Genomic DNA, 25,466 nt, shown 5'->3' on the forward strand with positions numbered 1-25,466 from the left:
AGTGTTAAAATATTGTCCTCACATGTTGTGTTATCTACAATGTAATTACTGGGGACAATCACAGCTATATGTGGGCTTCAAAAGCTGTGTCACAGAACAAACAAATGGGAGTTCAACACCTCAGTGACTCCTCATGAATCCATTAAATGACGTCAGCGTTGGGTCTCTGGTGAGTATGTATAACACCAGCCATTATCCCACACATTCACACTCACAGGACCACATCAGAACTGAGGGGATCTCAGAGGAGAAAAACAAGGCAATAATGTGTAACTGAGGCAAATTAGTGGAAAGCATGAGTGCATTGTCAGGTCTGGCAGTTAAACAAGACACACAGAAGAACTGCAAAGCCAACCACTACACAGCCTACAGAACTGTACTTTACCTACCAAACTTTTAACTGATGAGTCTGTTGTGCAGCACGACTGAGTGTTTTTCTCAAGTTCCCTGTGGGCAGCACATTTAGTATTCTTAGCTTTTAATCCCACAGAATGGACAAAAGCTGTGGGCAATGAAAATGACAACCTTTGAAATAGTTAATTGCAGCTGAATGAGAAAGTGTTAATGCTGAGTGAGAAATACCTGGCCTACTCTCACTTAATGATGCATATAGAGTCACACAATTTGGGGAACTAGGCTTTTCAGCACTCAGTGGGTGAGGTGGGTGCTACCAAACCGAGAACTTCATCAGAGCTACGGGTCTCTGTTAGGGAGCCATTTTATCTCCTTCTCACGTGACTACATCTGTCAGGAACCACTGAAATGATTTATGATTAATGAGCTGTACTCACAGGACCACATATAGTTCTGCCCAGGAGGCCCGCTCCATGAAGTGGGGAAATCTAAATGTGGAATCTGTTACTTGTACCAGGCTTGAGCAAATTCTAGCTTCTTTAGGAGTCGGAACTGGAATAATGCAGAGACCCAGAGGGCCTAGAAACTCTTAGGAACCATGCACCGCAACAAGAGCAAAATCTATGGTAACTCTTGGAGCTCGCAATCACTAAGATTTGATTCTTATACTCACAATTTGAATTGTTATTGAAAATGATTCTTGTAGCCTTGCTACTGTTGGTGTGACTGCAAACAGAAAAAAGCCAGTGAAGGTATGTAGTTCATGGGGGAGCTCCCCGGTGGGGTGGTCCCTAGAAGTTCTTAGTCCAACAGCCCCTGTCTACCTGGACTTTACAAAAGTAAATGATCACTAGACAAAGGATTTTCAGTAAAAACGTCATGAAAGCTCCCTTTCAAAATTCATTTTAGCAATTGCCTGTAGGTGAACTATAAGAAATGACAACAATATGAAGCTAAACTGGAAGAACTGAGCCAATAACACAAATTTCCTGAAGATTACAACTTTTTTTCTAATGAAAGAAAAAGTACAGAAAAATTGGATGGAAAATTGGAAAGCTGGATGCTTTCAAATGAGGCGGAAAGCCAATGTGCCTGAAATTACATCTAATGGACCCACTGACATTGCTAGCATGCCCATGAGGAAGAAAATGAATGTCCAAACTCCTCTGTGGTGGTGGACTGTAGGTCACAGACAGTCACAGACTGTGCAAAAGTGACACTGTGTCAGATTTATAGGGAACATTATTCAGGCAGCCAAATCTACAAGTCGCTATGTCCAGTGTTGGCATGTAATTACCATTCTTTAGCATATTGGCACTTGGACTGATTGTAAAACACGTTTCACGATAAAAATAGCACAGTGAAAGGTGACAGATGATGACCCTAGGGCTTCAGCTTTTTGCTTTGTCTCCCTGAGAGGAGCTTAGACACTGAGCAGCAGACAGAGACTCTACTTTGTTAAGTAACAGAGCCCAGGGCTGATACATGGGAATCTGGTACAGCAGTGACAATACCAGAGGGACCAGAAACACTTATTTTCTGTCTGTCGAAAGCATGACTGTGACTGTTGGAAAGCCTACACATACTAAGAATCATTTAGTCACAGTGGCAAATTTCCATATAGAGTAATGGCACTGTAGAACTATGCATCAAAATAGAACAAATGCAAAATTACTATCGTGTTCCTCTTCAACCTGTTCTCTGCTCCAGACACATAAATTTCCATAATATCCTAATGTAAATGTGATGCTAGTTATTATAGAGTGTCCTTGAGTGAGCCCATACAGCAAAATCTTGTGCCTTGCTAAAAGGAAAGCTGGAGGGGCACAGGGGGCTTCAGCTTGTTGTCACGAGGATGAATTGAACAAAACAACACATTTATTTTCTCACCTTCATCTTTGCAAAGGGCCTGTCATAGTTGCCGACGTAGAGCAAGCCGAAAGTCTCTGTAAGCAGCCTACAAAGACAAAAAGATCACAGTTAACACCCGCAACACTCAGCACAGGATCTCAACATGAGAGTATGTGAATCGTAACAACAGTGCAAAGATACCACCAAGCTGCTTCCATTTTCCAACTAGTAACAGAACAGCGTAGATGTGAGATGACACCTTTCTGAGCCCTTCTGTCTCTGTGCGCAGCTTGGTGTTTCTCAATGCACAGAGAAAACTACAGTATGGGCCCAAGTCAGTGGAAATTCTGAGAAACGTACAGACTGAACACAAGTTCAGGGGCATTACTTCATTATATCAACTGTCTGTGAGGTGACTGTGAGCTCTCAGCACAGTTTGTTCAGACTTTATATACAGTAGTCTTGTCCCTCAGTACTCTCAACATTTGTCTCATCCCAGAGATCACGCCCATCAGAGTGTCTTAATCACACACTGCTCCCTACCTCCCTCCGTCAAAAACACCCCCATGTACCCGTTGTACACTTTGTCCGCCATTGTGTGCGCCATGGACTGAACATACAAGTGTGGTTTCATATTATTTAACCATTTTTAGAACACAAATAAGGGAGCTATTGAGCTCAACTGACGGCTAAACTACAGTGCGGGTATAGTCTGATGCACCTCATAGAGAGATTTCAATTGGAGCTGAAATTGGACACCGTCTTTCCATCCACCCAAACCCCCTCCTGTGTAATGATAGCTAGCACAAACAGGAAGGAAGTGGCAGTAGACTATTAAGAGCGATTGAAAGAGCCAAATAGCCATGCAGTGATGGACAGTGTCCAGTGCCAAGCCCTAACAACACCAAGTCCGTTCTCGTCACTGGCTCTATTAATACTTCAGACTTGGGTGACAAATACTTATTTCCTAAACCTGCAGGTCTTGAAAGAAGAAAAAAGAACCGATGACACATTTTTCAAACAGCAACAGTAGGATATCAATGCGATTTTCCCAGAAGCGGTGGAACTAATGACAAAACAGATGAGAGTATATACGAGTGCCTCAGAACAACAGACGGTTTTGTTGTTCACAAGCTGTTTCACAACGTTGCGTTGATGCTCTACTCACTATCTGAATGCGTGAGGCTCAGGTACAACAGAATGTCTCACAGTCTTAAATTAGACTGCAACAACATCAATTTTCCTTTGAGGTAGATGAATTCAGGCTTCAACAGCACAGGGAACTGAGACAAATGGATTCACAGAAGCTGTTAAATGTCAGTGTAGCCTCAGAACAGCAAGCAGTCAGACCTCTGACAGCTGAACAACAGGTCAAATGGTTTCTGAATCCACAGATGCAAAAAAGCTTGGAAAAGCACATCTGTATAATGTCAAAACAATGAGTTACTCTTAACAGCCATAGCGGCCCAATGTTTTAGGACATTACTACATTAAGTCTTTTAAAATAACAGTACATTCATCTTCGGAAAGAATGAATGGGCTCAGGGTGGAGGGAACTTCACTGGAACTGGCTCAGTAACTGTAAGGTGCCCCTTTCATTAAATCCTCTTTCAGTTCCAGGGATTAAATATGTGCAAGTCCTTACCCACTGAACTCAAAATGGATCACGAATGGCATCCTTTACAATTAGTGCTGAAATAGCTTTTAAAGAGGAATCAGACACTTTCATGAATGATCTGGAGCTTGTCAATGAATTTTGTTCAATTATCATTTGTGTTTTGTACTCTGTGTATTTTCTTGTTGTGCTGTGTATTTAACTATGTGTCATTGCACCACTAGCTGCAAGTATGATGGTATGTGGGACTGAACTAGTGCGTTATTAGTTTTTGGTCTTGTAATCAGTCTGCTGACAATAATAAAAATCTAAAACACCATCTATAACCTTTAAATATGGCAATTACAAGAAGCCAGTGTGTTAAGATGCACGTTAATAATAATAATGAAAAATTCTGAATATTATTAACATATGCCAAACAATTTTAACATCACTGGAAAAAATTAGACAAAATCCACAAAACGTCGATGCTGGAGATTTCCAGCACATTCCCTGTGATACTGTGCCAGCTGGTTTATTAGGATGCCAGCTCCAGAAATCCTTGTGTCCATACAGAGAAAACTATTCGCTGGGGTTTGTAACAGGTTCAAAGTCCAAAAACAGGCTCCGTGTTTGTTCTGCAGCATCATTCATATTTGTGCTGATGGCTACAGTGCTGCAGAAGCTCTCTGGAGATATGAGCTCCACTTGCTGTGAAATACACTACAAGGGAAGTGATGGCCTTTCTCACACAAACCCTCTGAAGTTTCTAAATTTTATATGTTACAATTTATCAAGTAAACTAAAACTGACTGTTTTGGGTAATTGCAGTTAAAGAGCAACAAAAAAATACTAGGTTATAAATTGTTGTTTGGTCCTTTATGTCTGATTTTTTTAAGAAAGTGTGATGTGAAGGGACAGAAATTTGATTAAAATACAATTAGTGGCAAGTAAACAAGCTTGGAAGCAGGGTTAGGCAGCACCACTGACTAAGGGCCACTGGTTAATAATCATGAGATCATCTTGACAGAAGAACTACCAGTAGCACAACAGAATGAAAAATGGACAAAATGGCTGCTATACAAGACTCAAAATGGCAACATCAGAATGGAGCAAACTGATCCACGAATAGAACTGTATGGCAGGTGGAAAGAATGTGAATGAAAACTTCTTAAAAACCTCAAAAGTGTTGATAATGTGTTGTCTTTAACCTCCCTTTGATACTTTTACATCATCTGTCAAAGGCTGTGTACCTGACTGGAAAGTCTGACAGTGGATTAGTTACACAAAATATGGATTGGGATGCTGTAATGACACTTGAGTCCACAGAACAGACAAGCCCGTAACAAAAGCCCGGATGGCTGGACGCCTCTAGAGACCCAACCAAAGCCAGTCAGACAGTACCATTCGCCTTTTTCTGGCTCTTCAAAATCACTGCAATCCTAATGGATGATGATGCAACTCTTAATCATCACCTCTTTCGACAAAATACTGGCACAAGACATCCAGAATTCAAGCAATCCATACACTACTTATTAATTCCACATTTGGGGGGTGGGGTGGTCATGCTTTTTGGAATTGTTTCATCTTTCCATTTTCCTCTTTACCTCCAGTCTTCCTTGCCTCACAGTAATCACTGTCTGCTTTTGTGTTTACTTTCAAGTGAAGATAATAAAGCTTGCAAGGCTGTATGCCTCAGTGGTACACAAAGACGTGCTCAAGGATTGATTGTGTGGGCTGATGAATAAACAGTTGTTACCTCCTTACATGCCTGTCCATCTCTCTCTATCGCTCGCTCTCTCCCTCTCAGACAGTAACTAAGGAGAGATCTGAAAACCTACACCAAGAATGAGTGAGTGATTCTCTGCCAGCAAAATTCATCTTTCGGTGAAATATCTGAACGTTCTCAAATGGTAACAATAATCGTCTGTGTTCTCCCACACACAGGGAGGAGTCTAGAAGCCGACTAGCTGGCCTGTTAGCTGGCTTTGGAGTCGGATGAGTGACTGTGCCCTGCTGTGATCCTCTCAGTCTGTTGCTGGTGAACGGTGGCAGGCTCATGGCTACAAAGCTGGAACGGTCATGAAGGTCACCTGGCTCTCAGAGGAATAGGCAGCATGACCAGAAACCTGACATCCATGTGTCTGCTTGCTCAGACAATACTGACAGGCTGAGCTGCAGAAAAGCACAGGGAGCAATGAGATATAATGCGCAATGTGTGCTTACAAGAGTGAGGAGAGGCTACAGCCACACTAGCAGCTTTGTGAGACTGCTTGGGCACAGAGGTGCTATGAGCTAAATCTTATCAAGAATTACAGCCTTGTGGTTGTACCCCTCCGCCAGTCAGATTCACAGGTATGGGACAGAAGTGAGGTCACTGACCTTGACCTTTGACCACCAAATTATCTTTGAGTCCAAGTGGACACTTGACTAATTGAGTGGACCATGTGTAAATATTATTCTATTGGGTGCAGGTGTCGATTTAGTTTTTTCTTTTGGTTTTTTTTTTAAAAACAATTTCAGGAAAACATGCATATTTTGCAAACCGTAATGATAATCCACCTAAAGTTGTTGGAAAATTTGTCTGGAGTCCAAAAACATGGCAAAAAAAAGCTGAATTCTTACACCATTTGATTTAAAGTGCTTACGTTTATATATAGTACAAACTTAAAAATGTACTGCATAAGGTGTTTAGACTACTACCAACTGTACAACTAGCTTACATGTAACATAGAAAAAATACATGCATGTCCAAAGTCTGTAATTATCTGCAGGAACCTGATTGTCTTTTCTAAACTGAACTGGTTTTCTGCAGAGCTGTGATGTGTCTTAAGATGACAGCTGGAGTGAGCACTAGTGAATCTGAATAATTTATGTTGCACATGATAATCAACATAAAATGGGAGAAAAAGGAAAGGCCAGCAGTGTTTTCCTTTGGACATAAATAACATAACAATTTTCTGGGACTGCAGACAGAAACTGCACATAAACAACGCCGGTAAAAAGAATGAACCTTTGCGCATTGTAGTAACATCATAGTAAGAGAAATTAAACCCAGAAGCAAAAAAGGAAATGCATGAAAAACATGACATAAAATAGAAAAGAATAATGTTAAAGGAATTCAGGGCATTTCACACAGACACACAAACGGTACATGTAGATGTCTCAGAGTACTCCAGCGTGGCAGAGAGTGATAGGTGCTATTAGTTTTGTCAGACAGTGTTTCCCTGGCAACAGTGACTTACCCTTCTCCTCCAACTTTGGTGATCTTGAGGCGAAAGTCCACGGAGTTGAGATTGGGGGGCTTCCACTTGAGGATGTCATCACACCTCCCGGCCTTGTATCTCTGCAAGGACACCCGAGCCCCCCCCCAAAAAAATGATCATGTGGTAGGTGTGCTGGGGTACATCCATTTGAAAACTGCTTTCAGCAACAGGGATGAGGATGCGTTTCTAAAAGTAGGACTTTATTTTTACCAACCCACAAACCCTGCAGACTTAACAGTTGAGTAATTTCTGAGCCGAGCTGTAATTTTAAGTGGTTGTCGGGGTTAATGAGCTGAAAACCCTCATACAAATTAGGCTCCATTATAATACACTGTTGGTGTCTAACTACATAAAGCACCAAGACATGGAAATGAACTGAAATTATAGGTTAAAAATTTGTCGCCGGGTATCAAAAACATCATGAAATGCAAACAAGTTCCTGACAGAAACAGGATAAAGAGTTTGTTCAAGTACTCCACATTAGAAATGAAAGTGGGAAACTGTACGGTAGGAGCACAGGAATAGATAGGTAAATATAATGAGGCTGACAAATTATGATTCAACATGATTAGATTTTTCACACATCACAGCTAGTGCAGTGGAACATGAGAAATGTAAAGGCATGACGGGTGGAGGCGGGAACAGATGACCAGATTCTGTCACTGTCAGGTTGCCCGGTAACAGAAGTCTACTCCAAGGAAATGTGTGGAAAACAGACAAGATTCCTCAGGAGGACCTGCGCTGTCACAGTTCCTTGCTCCACCTACATATGCCCTAAGGCAGGATGTTAAAAAAAAAAAAAAAAAACCATCATGGGCAGACACAAACACACTACTACCACTACTTGTCAAAAAACCTACCTCACTCCTCCACAGACACAAGACTTAGTTTCTGAGTTTGGCAAGCTGCTGAGATTGCCAAATAGCATAAAAATCTTAGTTATTCTAATAACTTTCTGTTGATTCAGGGTCAAGCCAAGTATCTACAGAAATTAAACTTCTGATACTGCAGCCCAGATTTTACATCCAATGTCAAAGTTCAGTGCCACTGCAGGAATCAGACCAAGTTCTTTCCAATACCAGGTGCCTGTTGATGCAGTGTTCAATCTGAAACTTAGATTTACTTAAATGTTGATTAAATATGCATCTGACATTGAAATACCAGCTGTAGCTTTCTAAATGTGAAGTCTTACTTTTCATGAGGTACTCAAATACTGAATGTCCCGGTTCTAAACTATAAGGTTGATAAGCTTAAATTACAAATGAGAATGAAATGACTCATACGACCAGCTAAAGAGAAGACGTCCCGCTCCGTTTGAATAGCAGAAACCCGGTTCACTTGTGTGTGTACAGTGGTGTTACTCAGTGAACCTTCTTCCCTCACAGAACTCTTCAGCAAAGTACAGACACCAGCTTGCAGAGAGTGCACAAATCTGACAGTAAACAAGTTTTATTTTGTCCTGCCATCTGTGGACACCTGATATGACCTGCACCATCACTGTTTGTCACATTAAGCATAAAAGTGATGATCTGTGTTGGCTACAAATGAGAAGCTGCGCAGCTGCTTTCGCACTTCATTTCTCGAGCCCCGCTTGCTTGTTAAAGTTATATCAAGCCAAATGGGGAAGCAATTGAAGAAAACAATGAACCCGCACCATCCTCTGTTTATTTTATTTTATTTTGAAGTGCTATAGTTCAAGCTAGAGCAGAAAATAGTTGTGCTTCTGCTTTTCAGGGAATAAAAAAAACAAAAAACAAAACTGGTTGTGTTATTTCCATCTTAAATTTACAATGAATGAACCCATTCTTTAGGAGTAACAGGTGCTACTGGATGTCATTGTGTATTTGTTTGGTGTCTGCAGCAGTTGTCATACAAGCAGTAAAAAAACCACATACTTTGTCACAGTTCCTAAACTAATATGCTCTCATTATAAGATTAAAATCCTGTACTGACAGACAAGTTGAAATTATAATACTGCAGTTAACCCAAACTATAAATTGGTCGGGTCAATAGCAGGTTGACTTTATCATTTTATGTTTAGAGTGAAGTAAAGGCAAGTATGTGGTGTCCTGCTTTGTCCACAGTGGAGCTCTCTGTGTGGGAGGTGGCCTTCACATCCCTTTTAAACAAGCACACTCCACAAAGAGTGCACGTCTCTGCTGAAGAACCTTGTCTCAGAACATCTTTTCTCCTGAAGCCATGGGCGTGGGAAGGAGCAGCCTTCATGAAGTTACCTACAATATGTTATACTGTACAGGCAAACAAAATACTGCATACTGTAGGAACCTCTTGTGAAACAATGTATTCCACTTATGGAGCCCTGATGTGAAATGTTGATAATATTACTACTGAATAAAAGAGAAAGATGTTTGGTACTAATTTCTCAAGAGCTAAAATAAATTGCACTGAAAGTCTGCATGGTTTGTGTGCGTCTTTACTGAGGTAAAATTACAGAATAGTTACGCTTCTAATAGTTAATCAGCCAGCCCTTGAAAAGCCACTGGCCTGAGGATCTGTTGAGACTTGTTTATAACTGGATGCTGAAATGTGTTTGCTACATTTTCAATCAAAGGATAATGTGCTTTAAATGAACCCAAGCCTGCAGAACCATGGCAACATCCCCATGAAAACTCAATCAGACTGCAAATTAAATAAACAGGTGACCTTCAAATTCATTCCTAAATGTAAAAGTGCTGCAAGCTGCACTTGCACTTTCATTACTATATTGTTAGTCATGTCAAAAAGTGACTACACATACAAAACAAGCTTTATTATTGAAGTGCAAAACAGACCTTCAAACCTGAGCTTGCATTCAGGAACACATCTCTCACCTATCAAATTCATTTTCATAAAATGATGTTTCATTGCTTATAAATTGCCTGCTGTTCAAAGTCAGAAACTGTCAGGCTGAGCAGAGGAAAAACCGAGGGCCCTGCATACTGTGATATCAAAAGTGTACCTGTATGGCTTCTAAATTTAAAGAAGCAGAGAATGATAAAGTACCATTACAATGATTGTAATTACTGTATAGCTAATCAACTACTTTAACTGTCGGCAGAAGAATGCAAGAACACCTTTCTGGAAATGGGTGATAGTCACACTAATAAAACTCATCATCCCGAAGGCTGCAGCCAAACTTACAATAACACTGTGATTTAAAACTTAGACCTTTATAAGAGCTGCTAGTTTTTAATTTAGAAGAACTCCCCTGCCTCTATTATGCATATATAATTTGTATGAAAATGTCATAGTGATCAAATATATTTCAGACTAGACCAAAGTGGCGGACGACCAACTGAGATACAATGCCGTCCCTGGAGTCATGCAGCTAGCTTGGCTAAAATTGACTTTCTATGACTGTGTCTTCTATACCGTGTTTATCGCTTATAAAATATACAGCTTTGTAGCTGAAAGTCGCCTTGAATTAAATTAACAGACTAGCTTTCATGAATAAAAACATTGTAAATCATTGCTGGTTTATAAAATTCTTTTAATATATATATATATATATAAAAAAAAGGACCAACCTTATCCGTTAAGAGCAGTTTTAGCTCTGAATGAATTATTTGTCAATGATATGAGATAAATAAATACAGCCAAAATCTGCAGCACAGTTATTCATAAACACTACGTTGCATGCTTAATATCAAAAGGCTGATCATCTGTGACTACACACATACTGCACCATCAGAATCACAGATGTAGTGAATATAGCAAGTTATTTCAGAATCTATGCATAAGAATCAAAATTTTAGTAAATATAGTAATTCTATTGGAGAAAGGGAAGCTTACTGGAGAGTGTGCTTCAAGATAAGCCCTTTGATTACCATGTTTTTCCAAAGTCTCATTTCAATAACAGCTTTTTGCTTCAAGGCAGGCTTATTGTTTAAGTATGCTGCGGATTATAGACAAAGGGCTGGACAAGGCCAACAAATCTCTTCCCCAGAGAAAAGCTCCTGCTGGTACGGTTCAGACACGCTGGTCTTTGAGAGTCACACTGACACTGTGTGCGTGTTTGTGTGTGTGTTTTCAGAAGGGCTTTGGTGTGAAAGTGCAAAATGGTGCAGTGGCATAAGACATTTGTCTCAGACTCTCAAACAAGGATAAGGAATACAAGAGTGGGGGAATGCCAAAGAGTAAACCTTGAGGTAATCGGACAACAAATACCACACACAGATACTCAGAAGAATAGCGAAGCCCACCTAAAATGATTATACTGATTCATGGACCACATAAAAGACACAATAACCATTGATGTGACCTCACAAACTCAATCTTGCGTCTCCACAATATCATATTCTACAATATGATTTAAAAGGTTCAACTTCACTGGGTCAAAACTTAATATGAATCAAACCTTCCGTACAGACTTGGCTTTTTGAGTGGAGCTGATATTATTCAAGTGAAGAAAGAACAAAAACATTTCTTTGTACTCTTTGTACAGAGATCACCATCTGGAGTGCTCTCCCATAAGCAATTCTGCCATCTGTGGCAACGGTTCTGTTATAAATCAAAAAATCTTTCCAATGTTCACTAAACAAAGTAAACATACTCCAAGGACACCATGTGCTGGGCCAGATAACACACCGAGCGACTGTGAGCTGCTGTAGTGGCAACCTTTGTGCTAATATTAATAGATATTCACAGCAAGACCGTACTGAGATTAACCCTGAGACCACCTTAATCCTTTTTACACAAGAAGAGATTAACAACACACACACAGGCTGGGGTAAAGGTTGACAAAAACAATGACTTTGGAAAACAATCTCAGTGTGAGGCAGTGTTATTGGCCCTCTACATGTACAGTCTATTAATGTATGCTCTTAGTGATCATCATACTGTTGCATTTTCAATAATCTGCTGTGATTGTGCCTTTAAAAATGACTTAATAAGCCTGAAATCTTATGAAATATGCAGTTTAACTGGCCAAAAATCAGAAGCAAAGTCCAGTGACTTCTGTGATGGACTTAGTCTTACTTTGATCTAAATGCTAATGAGTCTAGCAGGTATAATTTTAACCATGTTCACCATCCTAGTTCATCATGTTAGCACCTTAATATCTGCTAGTAAGCACTAACCAGAAAGTACAGCTGAGGCTCATGGGATTGTCTTTGGTTTATCACCCAATACCTACAAAACAAAGTAATTACATTTAACCTTAAGGGGGGGACATGGATGACAGTACCAAATGTCAAGGTAACTCAAAGAACAGCGGTTAAAATAACAGCTAAGTAAAAGGCCAAAAATACTGTCTGCAGTGAAAAAGACAGGTTCATGTAGCTGTCAGCAGCAGCAACTGCAGTGACAGTGATGCACAGCTCATGGAGGCATTAAAGTAGGCATCCATAAAGCCTTTAGCACCGATGATTTAGATTCATTGTGACAAACCTTCTTAGGATCTTATTACAGTATCTCTGATCTCTTTCTCAAGTAAATGCCTATAAACCGCTTAGAACTCATAAAGACACTCTCTATAAGCCCAGAAGTTGCCTGAGAATCATCAAGTTTCACAGATTTCTTCAGTATTTGAGTGAATCAGTTTTCGTAACATCCATAACAGACAACCCCCCCACTACTTTTATGGCAACTGTCATTTATTCTCATGTCTCCTTAGGGTGGGTTTTTAGCCTAGCAATTAGTTGAACCTAATAAGAAATTATACTACCAGCTACTGCATAAGACATGTATTCAGTTATCTAAAGGATACTGCATATGAAATGATCCACTATTTTATTATGGTAGCTAATAAGAAGAGTCTTTGTTGGGGGCAGGATATTTAAAATTTTTAAATAGAACGCGGTAGTAATGAGCCCTAAAACCTGGAACCGAGTTACCATCTTCCGGTTCCCTCAAGTCAGTGGGTTTCTTGAATTGGTTTTTTTGTTAGATGGCTGAAATAAGCTTAACACAATGCCAATGCGTTTTCACGTTTCGTTCTATGAACTAAAATACACCAGTAAATATCCCGCTCATGATGTTTTTAATGGTTTTACATGTCTTAAGAAAGGCAGTTGCTAACAAGTGGCTAAGTCAGACTACACAGGCTGTCTGGGATATAAAATATCATCACGATGAACACGGAGACTCATCTACTCACTACTCGACTTTTACAGCCTTGATATGTTTAATTTCAGGTGATGCTCATGTCCGGGTTGGACGTCGTCCCTACGGCACTCTATTAAGACCTATGAGAGCTTATTGTTTCAGCAGGGAAATACAGGAAGTGTTAAGTATCAGCTGTAACAGATGCAGATCAGTCACATCTGGCCAAAACTCTATCCACTTAACCGTACTAAGGTCAGTACATATATCTGGACCTGTACATGCATCCATGTGGTCGGTTCCAGTCTAGCAACACCTCCAGGTGAAAATGAGAAACACTATCAACACTTCGAGCCCAGAGTCACTCTGTTGTTTAATATTTGATCAAATCTGGTAAATTAAAACAACCATTATTATTATTTTTACAAAAGAAAGACACACAATGAAACCCCACAACGCTCCAAAGGAGAATGTGCTTCCAAACAATGAACATCAACTTTTCACTCAGGAGGGGGGCATAAAGAGTCCCCTCACAACGCAGCACGGCTCCCACTGCTCAGCATCATTCACAAATAATGGCCTATTTACATAGCTTGGCATATCAAGGAGGTGTCAAACAAAAGCCACGGTGGCCATCAATAATTCAATAACACAAGCTAAAAGGTCAAAAAAACTAAATGCATTTTAATGATTTGCAAATTCGCTGACTATGCACGGCTCACTGTTGGCGACTGGCGTTTGGTGTGTGCCACAGATAAAACAGACAGGACTGCAAATTTAATGCAAAGAAGTTGTCTTTTGTTTTCAAACATTTAGTCTTTTTCTGAAGAAAGACCAACTGAAAAAAAAGCCTAGTAGCAGCACTGGCGTATGTGCCTCTAACCTTAATGCTATGAATTTGTAATAACCTCTAGGAAAATTACTCTCTAGTGTTTTTTGTGCCTTTTTTCAATTGTGCCCTACAAGTCCTATTAGTCTTATGTGATGGCCTGAGCCAGTCTCCGTTCACATGAGGTTAGGTTTCCAATTTACTTGTCTGGTTGCAGTAGTAAAAAGCTAAAGACAATACATATCTTCTGTACAGTTTTCACATCTTAGCAGCATTTGGACAAAATCTAGATGCTGCAAAATTCAAAAGACTGTCATTTAAAAACACAAAAGCGCTTCGGGGAGAGGAGCTGTCTGGAATGACTTTTGTCATTTTATGTGTTATGCTGTTTGTGCTGCGTCTGCCAGCTTGTGGTTGTTAAGGATTGCCATTACCATTTCAATTTGTTTCAGCTGCTCTATTTAATTGCATACAGGGCCTGTTGTGATGATACCCAGGCCGCTGCCGCACTGTTGTTCTCATTAGCCGAGTGTCATTAGATGCATGTGAATAAATCTAATCTAGTCCAAGTAATTACTGTTGGTTTACTATAAAAATCCAGTTTTTTTATTTCTGTTGAGACACTTTCTCTGTTTATGGCACATTCATAAAACCAAGCACTGTTTAATGTAGACACTGCAATAGAAAAGTAAAGCCAGGCAACATTTCATTATATTTTCTCTTGGAATTTCACATCAGATGGCCGACTATTTGCATCATCATTTAGTCACATTAGACTTGCCAGCTTTTCCTGCCCAGCCCATTTGTTAGAGCAGCTGTGCAGACAGGAACCAGCTGCTGACATCCAAGAGTTTGGAGAAATTTCCTTCAGTCAGATTTATGAAACTATGAACAAGATCTTAATGAGCAGCGATTTGATCACAGATTAGACTGAGCATATATGCAGGTCAAATGGAACACATGGAAAACATCTGTCTATGGTGGTCATTTCTGAAAGGAAGTGTGTATTGTGCACAGGCTTGAGGTGCTATGAAAAGAATCCCATCCATGCACCTGGCAACAAAATGGACTTGGCTGATCAACATCCTGTCCATACAATCAGTCTTCTTGACAGAACATTTGCACATTTTCATGCTCATTGAACAGCAAACTGTAAAAGCCACCTACCTAAACAAATCACCAATCCTGGTTGTAGCCCTAAAGCATGACTCTGATGTGGATGATGCTGCTGCATTTTCCTCAGCAAGTTCAATAAATGACAAATACATCCAGAGGGCCTGCTTTTAACACATTTCTCCACAGGACACACAAGACAATATAACTCTAAATCAATGACCGGCTGCATTGAAAGCAGCAGCCCTGGTGCACTAAATCCAAAAGCATTTTCTGGCCAGGACTGAAAGTTCAATACAACCTGCTAAAAAGATTTCCTAAACCGTCTCTTGCATAATGTGCAGCTAAAAAAGAACTTCATCTATTTTTTTTTACATAATTCATTTCTCAGTCCCCAAATATACTATAAAGGATTACAGGATAAATTCTCCCACAGTATTAAAAATTTGAAATCAACTGTGAAAATAAAAAAATCCTCAATCTAATTAGCATTCCTCCATCTCCGAGACAGAAATGCAGTAAACCAAGCACTTTCACATAAAATAACCTAAGTCCAATATTAGATAAAGAAGGGGGGAAGATTATATTGGGCAGTATAAGAAACAAAGTTAGGAACTGCAAGCTTCTGCAAACACAAGACATTTATGCTGCGATACTGTTCGATTAACCAGCCTTGATCTGTTTGGAGAAGCTGCTTATGTTGTATTGGAGGGAAACGTCAGCTGTAAACCTGTTTATGCCAGATTTTATCATCAGCTCTTTGTATGATAAATCCTCTACAGAGAATTAATAATCACAGAAAAGAGTGAAAATCCACAAAAGATAGAACTGCAATGTCTATGTTTGTCCAAAACAGCGTGCAGGCTTTTACCTCTGCAACTCAGACATAAGTCGCCATAATCAATATCAATTCAATGAATTTCATACAGCTGTGCTAATAGGAAGCCTCCATATGGTGCTCCTTATCGGGTAAATTTTCATAATTAGCCTTTAAGCTGCTTATTCTGTCCCATGGAAATTAGATACATTAAAAGGGTTTAGCAGACTTGGTAATCATCACAGGCATGGGGGAAAACTGCATCAGGCAAGAGAGCACGCGTTACCAGATTCAAATCATCACAATCACACAGGGTAGAAAATCTCCCACTCTGTGCTTCAAGCCACAACCAGAAAAGACAAAACAGGTGACAAAACACCTGATGCCAGCTGCTCATTGGACTACAGCCAGAGAAGCAATATGGTCACATCACCATGCCTGAGAAACAACAGGTGAGTACTTTTGACCGAAAAGATGTTCAACATTTCCAGGGTCAAAACAAAAGAGAAGCAGGTTATGCAGACACATAATACTGACACCAATTAGTTGTGCTGTAAATCAATCTACTAAAAAAAAGAGAACATATACCTTTACCTGAAATTGTAAAGATGAAAACCAAGTAAACTAGTAAAATGAGAGCTGCTTCATAAACTAAACTACAGAGATCCGAGACACACAAGCTTCACATAAGCAGTTCAAGCTACAGTGCAAGTGTAACATGTGAAATCTGACAATAGTGTACTAAAAAAAAAGCCATTGGGACAATGTGATACTTTTCTCAAGCAGCATTCGAGTCAGCAGGCACTACAGCTACCTGCAGCTTTATCCCATACCTCAGCATGTGTTCAGTACGTGGGCTCATATCTACTGCAGATACCTACATACCTGTGCTATTCCTACTTTATTGAGTACAACAGGAGAGTTCATATATTGCACAGAGAAATATGGGCCTCTGATTCCATCATAGGAGAAGAAAAGAGGAAATAAAATCACTGTTCTTGGACCAAGTACATCAAGTGTTCCAACCAAGGCCGTTTCCGTCGTAACACAAACCGCCATGTGTCTGGATTACTGCGCAGTGTCTTACAGAGAGGCCCATGTTTATGTGAATTCATGTAGGAGTGTGGCTTCCTTTACAATAACACAGGGCAAGACCGATAGAGACAGTGACAAACAGCGGGTGGTAGTGACAATCTGTCCAGTTCTTCTGTAGGCGCTTGATGGAAGAAAAGGCTGAGCCTGACAATCAACCTGTGGCAACTGGGCTACGGCTTTGAGAAATAGCAGACTGTCACACATAGTTGGAGGCTTACCCCGCATGGCTGGAAGATAAGCCCATCGACTTCATGGCTGACCTGGGATGTAAAGCTGCCTTCCAGTAGCTGAAAAATACACACACACAAAAAAAAAGGAGGACAGCGTTTCAGCCAAGCAAAACTTATAAATGACAAGATAGACAGCTGAAAGCTTTACACATGAAATGACATGGATGTAGTTTTCAGCTACATCTAGGTCTGCCTACAATACCTTACCCTCTAAAATAAAAGGAAAATACTGACTTTGAACATAACCAGAAGGCTGGGCCTTCACCGGACACATCCTGCAGAGTTAACATGAGCACAAATCTGATATCAATCTAACCCCACCCTAGGAACTAATCTTTTTGATTGATAATGTATGACAGAGATCAATAACTGTAACATGGCAGACCAGGTTAAAGACGGGAACGGCAACAAATTAAGTTACTGATAACTGGAACGAGTGGATTTCATCTCCTCTGTTAACACCAAGCACCACGGGTGTGGCAGAGAAAAGACGCACGCCCAGGGAACATGGCGGATGTACAATAAAGCCACATTTTCTGCACCGTGAAGCATTTTAACAGCCGCGGCACCTGCAGCAAAAATATCACAAGCACTAAAATAAGGCTGAATATAATAGCTGCATATTACAATTGAAGCTCAGGCGGCTATGTGAACAGTTAACAGACCTTAGATAAAATATACATGGAAAAAATATTAAAGGCTTGGTTGGGGTTTAATTCAAAATACTGTGTCAAAAAAAGAGAAGCTAAATTGACTTGCATGCTTTTGTGTGCAGACTTAGAGAAGATGCCAGGCAGACTTAGGTCCAACTTCAGCGATATTTGAAAATGCAAGAACCTGGAATGCTAGACGTTCAAATCAATGTTGTTAACACAAGATACAGGATGAAAATGCAACTGCACGGTAACTGAACCGTGTCGCTTTCACCAAAATAAAACTGTGACTGCAGTTTAATGTGATATTGTGTTTTCTGTCATGGACTAAGAATCTGAAGTGAGTTTATTTCCATGCTGTGCTGGTATGGAGAGAAAACTGATGCTGTGTGGAAGGGAATCAATCTAAATCAATCCAAAAACATATCATATACCCTGGAAAACATTTGGCTGTAATGTGATACCAACTGCCAAATCTAATGTGTGACTGTACATAAATACATAAAGCAGAGTCTGATGTAAGCTTAGGCAAAATAACAGACTGCAGAATCACTGTCGATCGTAGATTGCCAAATCAGAACTAGGGCTCAGAACCAAAGCAGGTCAGTGCAAAAATATGGATTTATGCTTCTATAGCTACAACAACCTATATTTTTGTTAAGAGTCTGTAGTGATTTAAAGAAAATGAGGATGAGTCACTGGCCATCACATGCTCATTATCACCATCTTGTACAGTTCGGTCCAAGGAAGTATTTATTGAAATCTTAGATGCAAAAACTGATCTTCGCCATTCTGTACGTTCATGCAAGAAGGTAAATGTGTTTAGGCTAGCAGAAAACTGCCCTGGTCAATAAAATAGAAAGCACATGCATTAGGACACTACAGTGGGTATCAGGTATCATATCCAACCCATCAAGACTTTGACATGCAGGAAGGTACTGAAAGGTGGAACAACAACACTGCACTTAGAGCCACATTTTATATCATACTGTACAGTTGCTTCATAAAGTGCTCACACCCCTTCACCTTTTGTACTGGGTTTGGTGAAGCCTTGCTGACCAGAGTTCCCTAAATGTAGAGCATAGGTTTTAACAGAGTAAAATACCCTTTGTCTGTTAAACATATAATTCTACCAGTAGATGATTTCAAACTTCCACTCAGTACTTTGATGTTAAGCATCACAATTTTTCCAAACACTGTGTTCAAGCAAGTTAAGTGCAGAACGCTGCATACATTTACATAGAGGAATAGAAAACTGTTGATGCTCTGCTGTATCTGCATAGAAAGCATAAGCAAACATCGGTGCTCCCTAGAATAATGAATGAGTCACAGAAGATCACACAAAGCTCAACAATCATGCTGACATGGAGAAGGCAGATAGCCAGACTCAAAAGAACTGGTGTCTTTATGAGGGAACGGCATGTAGGCGGCAAGATCTGGGAGTTCCATTTGAGTTCTTTTGCCATCTTAGCACACCCACCCACCAGCTTCGACAAGCACTGTGAACCCTGGATGGAAAGATGAGCAGAAAGACTTCCACTCACATCCTTTGTACTGTAAGGAAGTTCCTTGGAGCAATAATGCAGAAAAGGGGGCAGCAACCCTTCTTTCATGGTAAACCTTTAGGAAGGAAACATAAAGCCGCGGACTGGGACAGTAGGGCTGTGCAGGTGGAGGCGAACAGCAAAGCCCCATTAAGAGATCGAGCTTTCATTGTACACTCCAGGGCAGAGACGGAACAGAAACACTTGGGGAGACTAATCAACCACTAATATGCAAAAGTCAGACCATTTTCCTCTCCAGTGTTTCATGTTTGGGCTCATTTTACAAAAAGGACACAATGATAAATGCTATCTAGCTGGCTGGCTATTAGCCCGATGCCACTGTAATGACATGAAGAATGTTTTTCACTTTCACTCTTATTTAGTGTAGTCCGTCTTCTGTAGAGCAAATGCTGACTTTTAGCAGCCAGCTGCCATCACTTCTACCGTCGTTACCTCAGAGAATCATAGTTCAAATGGCATTAGTCTGTCAACTAACAGAAAAAAGAAAAATGCTCAAAAGTTATTTTTGTTTGTTATTTTCTGACATTAGTATTGAATTTAGGTAAATCCTGGCTGACTCAACTGTAAACAAAGGATATGATTTAAAAAGTATTACAGCCTACAAGCCATTGCCTGAGGGGATTTTTCTACACTGAATCATAATTGTGGTTAAGCTTTTTTTTTTTTTTATTGTTTTAAGTCAATCTTTAGCTTTTATAGCTTTTTTCTACTGCATTTCTATTTTATTCTTTTTTTGAGCATCCCATGTGGGAAAATTACACTTTTGATCATTATAATTATCAAGATAAATACAAATGATATGACACAATCAAAATAAGTTTGGAGAACACAACTGACACTAATATACTCCTCCAATTTCATTCATTTCAACAACTTGTGTCAATAATTGGCATGTATGTATTTACAGTCTATTACTATGCAGAATGTATGCAAGCAGCACAATACTCTCATTAACAAAGCAGTCCTGTGGCCTCTTTTTTGTGCAGTATATCACAGGCTTTTCCTCATCACACCTGGACTGTCATTATGCGCTTTGTATTTTCCTAATATCTGCTCATCCCCATTGCTCCAAGGAGGTTTAGATGAGGGGACTGAATCAAAGGCGGAGAGGATCGATTGATATTCTGGTCAGATCCACAAGGCTGTTGCTGGAGGCTCCTTTCAAACCTAAAGTGAACGGCCCTCTGAAGCGTTTCAGTGTACACTGCACTATTAAACGAAAAGCCCACATCAGTGTGTGTGGGCAAGGCTGCTAAACCACTGGCTGGCCCATATTCAAAACAAGGCTACACAGTCTGGAGAAGTTAAACGTCTTAGAAAATGTGTCTTTTGATGGATCCTGGTCATTCTGTAAAAGCCATATTCATATGTGGTGACAGCAAAAAGATGGAGAGGGACATTAACAACTTTCTGGCATTGTCTACACATGTTGGGTCTTCTGGAGAAGCACTGAAATGGGTCTGTTTTCAGACTTCTCAGCTTCCAAAAACAACACCATAAATAACCATCCAGAAAACTAAAAGAGTTATCATGCCAGGGAGATGGGGCTTTCACCAGTTTAAGTCTGTGCTGAAGATATACCACTGCTGGTTATATCACAGGTCTGTCTCTGGGAAAGAAAAGATAAACCAATTACAACAAACACACAGCAGTGCTCAGCACAGCCCACACACTCAGACACATTCAGTCATATTCATAAAGACAACAGACAGGGAGTCAGTGTGAAGAGGCAACAACCGGGATTCAACCGGTTACTGGGCTCCAAAAGCAAGCTGCTTTATCTGTGCATTCAAAGCTACAGTGGAAGAGGAGAAGATGACTGTGTGTCCTGTAGGGGTGTGCTGTGATGTCAAATCTGCAGCAGTGGAGAACAGCATCATCTCTGCTGCAGCATTACTACTGGAGAGAGGCAGTGTTATGTAAAAACAGACACAGGTCTGTTGAAACAAGTTCTTTTCTTCACCCCACCAGAGCTGACTGATGTTTTGTAAAGTGCTACTGAGCTGCGCTTGTTTGTTAATGCCAGATTTCAGTGCTGAGCTTCACTCCACGCTGTTGGTAATGGGCTACAAAGTATTCACACAGTCCTTCAACACGTACACCATACTCATCTTTCAAACCTCTTTACCGAGTCATTAAAATGTGCTCAAGTGATTTCCTTTCCTGAAGATGAACTAACATTACAAGATAACTCTGGAATTGGATTAGAAGTTACTTGACACAGAGGCGTCAATTTGTGAAGTTGGGTGAATACCAATCGAGTGAGCTGGACATTGTATGTGGAGTGCCTCAGGGTTCTGTTTTGGGACCTAAATTATTTATACTATATATTAATGATATATGCAAGGTTTCTGATTTAGTGAAAGTGGTTTTGTTTGCTGATGACACTACCATATGGGCATCGGGTGAAAACCTACAGCAACTCTCTGGACGGGTTTCACAGGAACTTGAGAAGATAAAGAAATGGTGTGACAGTAATATACTATCTCTGAATTTGAATAAAACTAAATTTATGGTATTTGGGAATCGTAGACTAGATAATGAACTTCAATTGAAAATTGGGGGAGCTAATATAGAACAAGTACATGAAATTAAATTTCTAGGTGTCATAGTTGATGACTAATTCTCCTGGAAATCTCATATCAGATATGTTCAGCACAAAATAGCAAAAAATATATCGATATTGGCAAGGGTTAGATATATTTTGGACGGGAAAGCACTACGCATTTTGTATTCTTCATTGATTCTACCATACTTAGAGTATGGCGTTGAAAACTGGGGAAATACATACAAAAGCTCACTTCAACCATTGTATATATTACAAAAAAGAGCGATAAGAATTGTGCATAAGATGGGGTACAGGGATCACACCAATGGAGCTTTCATACAGTCTAAATTGTTAAAATTTTTCGATTTAGTGGGATATAAGACTGCTGTGTTTATGTATAAAGCCAGGAACAATTTATTACCTGGTGGAATTCAAAAACTATTTAATGAAAGGGAAGGGGGATACAATTTAAGGGGTCAATTAAATTTAAAAATTGAGTTTAAACATAAATATAAAGGTATGTGTCAATCAAGATATATGCAAGAACAGGCTCAATGATTAATTAGATGGAACATTGTGGGTGTGGTGTATGAATGTTAACACTCTGTAATAATTCTTTAGTATATTACTTGTGTGGTGTAGAAGAGAATTATTTATGTAGAGATACTGCTTGCAAACCAATGATGGTAAGATGATGTCATGGGGTAGGACTGGATAAGTCTGACTTCTTCCTACTCCATTCAAGCATGTACTAGGTATAAGCAAATTGATTCTGGATTAGCATTTGTTGGATATGTATAAAATTATGTGTGTTGACATATCAACTGTCTTTACATGCTTGAAAGAATAAATCAAATCAAATCTAAATGTGATGCGCTGTACACTGTCCGTGCACGGCACCGTGACCTGGAGGTTGAGTTCCACCTTTTTTTTTATACAATGATCGATTTTTAGCATTTGTGAATTGCAGAAAATATGAATTGCAATTCTTATGCAAATCAATTTTCCACCCACCCTAATTTCCTGAGCTTGACAGTGCAGGGGCTGACTTTGTCAGAGAGAAAGCATTTAAAATTGTATCCTCGGGACTCCTCTTATTTTGCATGTTTGTCACTGATTAGTGATGCAAAAGCATATAAAACGGTCACAGGCTTTTTCCTCTGCTTGACTTTTTGAAGATGTATGTGTGACTTTAAGGTGCTCGACGCCTCATGATGTAGCATCACATCAGTCACAGCACTGCAGTGAGCTAACGGTGAGAGCAAAGATGTCATGATATCACCATGCGACAAACTGAAAAGGCAGATGGCAGACTGAAGGTAGAGAAGGTGATGAATCAAAATGAACTCAAAGATCAATAGAACATCTGAAGTCAGGTCAATGGCTCTTTCTTTCCCCAGACATGGACATAGAGCTAGGAGGGCAAAAGGAGAGCAGGCAAGCAGAACGAATAGGATAAGCCGCTACACTCAATACTGCCAAAATATTCAGCCACTCTCTCTCCAGTGACTCTGACCTTTACTGTATAGATGTGCCGTGCATCATCAGATGTTGCGTAATGTCTTGGAGGCTTTGAAGAAAACTGAAAAATCTCAAAGCAACAGAGATAAACAAACATTAGTCATCGAGTCCATGTCGTGTGTTCTTCCAAGCAGCATAAGGCCTTATACAACAGTCAACATGCTTCCATTCCCTCTATGAGTGGGTGCAGTAGCAGAGAGATGGAGCTAAAGATTGCAGGTGATGAAGTGCAGCTAGTCCTTGAACTTATTCGTGGAGGATGGGTGTGTTACCAGTCAGAGGTGCAGGCTGCTGAATGCCTAACTGCAGCGTATTCAACTGTCAGCTGACATCAGCTGTTTACCTTCTCCCACACTCTTACTGTAATGACATAAAATACTGTATGTTTACAGGTCAGGATGGCAGATGTTACTTCACTAGTTCAGTCATTATCTAGCAAAATTCTTACAACAAAGCACAATCTACATCTTAATTTGTAGCTGAGGTGATACCGTAGGAGTAAAATCACCACAGACTAGCTGAGATGCAGAGCTTTGATTCTGGCCAAAGCTTGATTTATACATTGTATTAAACACCAACATTTAGTAGACTGAAAATATGGAGACCTGGGGTCATGCTTTCGCATCTCTAATGGCTGGAGACTCAGCAGTTGACAGAGGTGTGAGCTCAATGAGCAACAAGTAACCTGCAGACTGTGAGCTCTAATGAGAGATTCTGTCAAGAAGGAATTACTTTCTTCTAGCCTGGCCACTACAGACCTACTTCAACAAGAAAAGCAGGATTCATCATGGTGCTGGACGTAATGGTTAGAGGAGGACGTTTGTGCAGAATGAAGGACTGTGAGCCCAGTGCAGTGGAAGGTGAGTCAGCAGAGGATAATCACACTTATGCCTTTAGCTGTAGACAGTTTCACAACCATGGCTGATGAAGACATGAGCATTTACTTTTCGTTGACAAGCGCGATGATGGGGATTCGTGCTGCCTCAGATGCAGTACAACTCTCACCGCACTCAAGAATTTAGTTATTTGCAAACGACCTTTCGGAGTGCAAACATTTAGGCTACACTTATCTACAAGCTTAAAAGGTTCAATCTAATCTCAAGCTTGGCACTAAATGGAACATGACCCCCATCAGGACACAAACTACAGTATTAAAAAAACTGAAATGAGAAAATGTCTGGACAGTCTGGAAAAAATAGGAAATAACCTGGTAGGTTTCAATTAGGTTAGATTAGAAAATTTTATTAGTTGAAGCCCCAGAGGGAAAACTAGTGTACTGACCCATTAAGAGCAACAAATAATAAAAACACACAAGTCAGACAAGTCAGAGCAGACAACATATCAATGATGTACTATCACACTAGCAATAGACAAGATAACAATCCAACTAACAGATATTCCAAGAGGACATTAGTATAGTTCAGAAGCCCACCTAGCTGCTAAATTAAAAAAACTATTTTCATACAATCAGTCGATAAATAAAATCAACTGATATGTGATGCACCTAAGAACAGCACCAGTTTAACAGGCAATAAGGTACATCTTCAAAAAAGAAATAATTATGGAAAAAACTGGCAACTGTCACGTCATTCTGAAATTTCACAGCTTTGCAAAAAATACCTTCTAAATCCTTCTGTGGAGCATCCTAGCATCCAGGTAAGGATGACAGGATGCAAGACTTTTTAGATGATAAAAATACTAAATGAGTTGTCCTTCTAACTGAAGTGTGGCCTGAAACTCTCTTTCTGGTTCTTTCCTTCAACATTTACTCTAATAACCAGGAGCCAAACCAGTTATGGAAACAGCTTCTTTAAGAAACATGTTAAACCTGTTCCCATCTTTGGCACTAATGCAGTTTCCCCAAACTACAACAACATACACTAAAACAAGTCACATGGATATAAACCATAAACTTTGCATTAAGCCCAGAAACTGCAGCAGAAAAACACCCATCAGATAAAGTTACCCCCCCCCCCCCCCCCTACTCC

At 40.0% G+C, this 25,466-nt stretch overlaps 1 protein-coding gene across 4 annotated transcripts in view; it reads right to left on the reverse strand.

The window, feature by feature from the left end:
* rngtt (RNA guanylyltransferase and 5'-phosphatase) overlaps positions 1-25,466 on the reverse strand; it is a 66,913-nt gene that overhangs the window by 4,415 nt on the left and 37,032 nt on the right. For all 4 annotated transcript variants that reach the window (XM_020603987.1, XM_020603988.1, XM_020603985.1 and 1 more), the window contains exons 13-15: positions 17,180-17,248; positions 7,045-7,145; positions 2,245-2,311 (exon numbers count right to left, since the gene is read on the reverse strand). In XM_020603987.1, the coding sequence (XP_020459643.1) occupies positions 2,245-2,311; positions 7,045-7,145; positions 17,180-17,248 (237 nt within the window). The remainder of the gene's footprint in view (positions 1-2,244; positions 2,312-7,044; positions 7,146-17,179; positions 17,249-25,466) is intronic.

Source organism: Monopterus albus, unplaced genomic scaffold (assembly GCF_001952655.1).
Source record: "Monopterus albus unplaced genomic scaffold, M_albus_1.0 scaffold63.1, whole genome shotgun sequence".
NCBI classification, from domain to species: domain Eukaryota; kingdom Metazoa; phylum Chordata; class Actinopteri; order Synbranchiformes; family Synbranchidae; genus Monopterus; species Monopterus albus.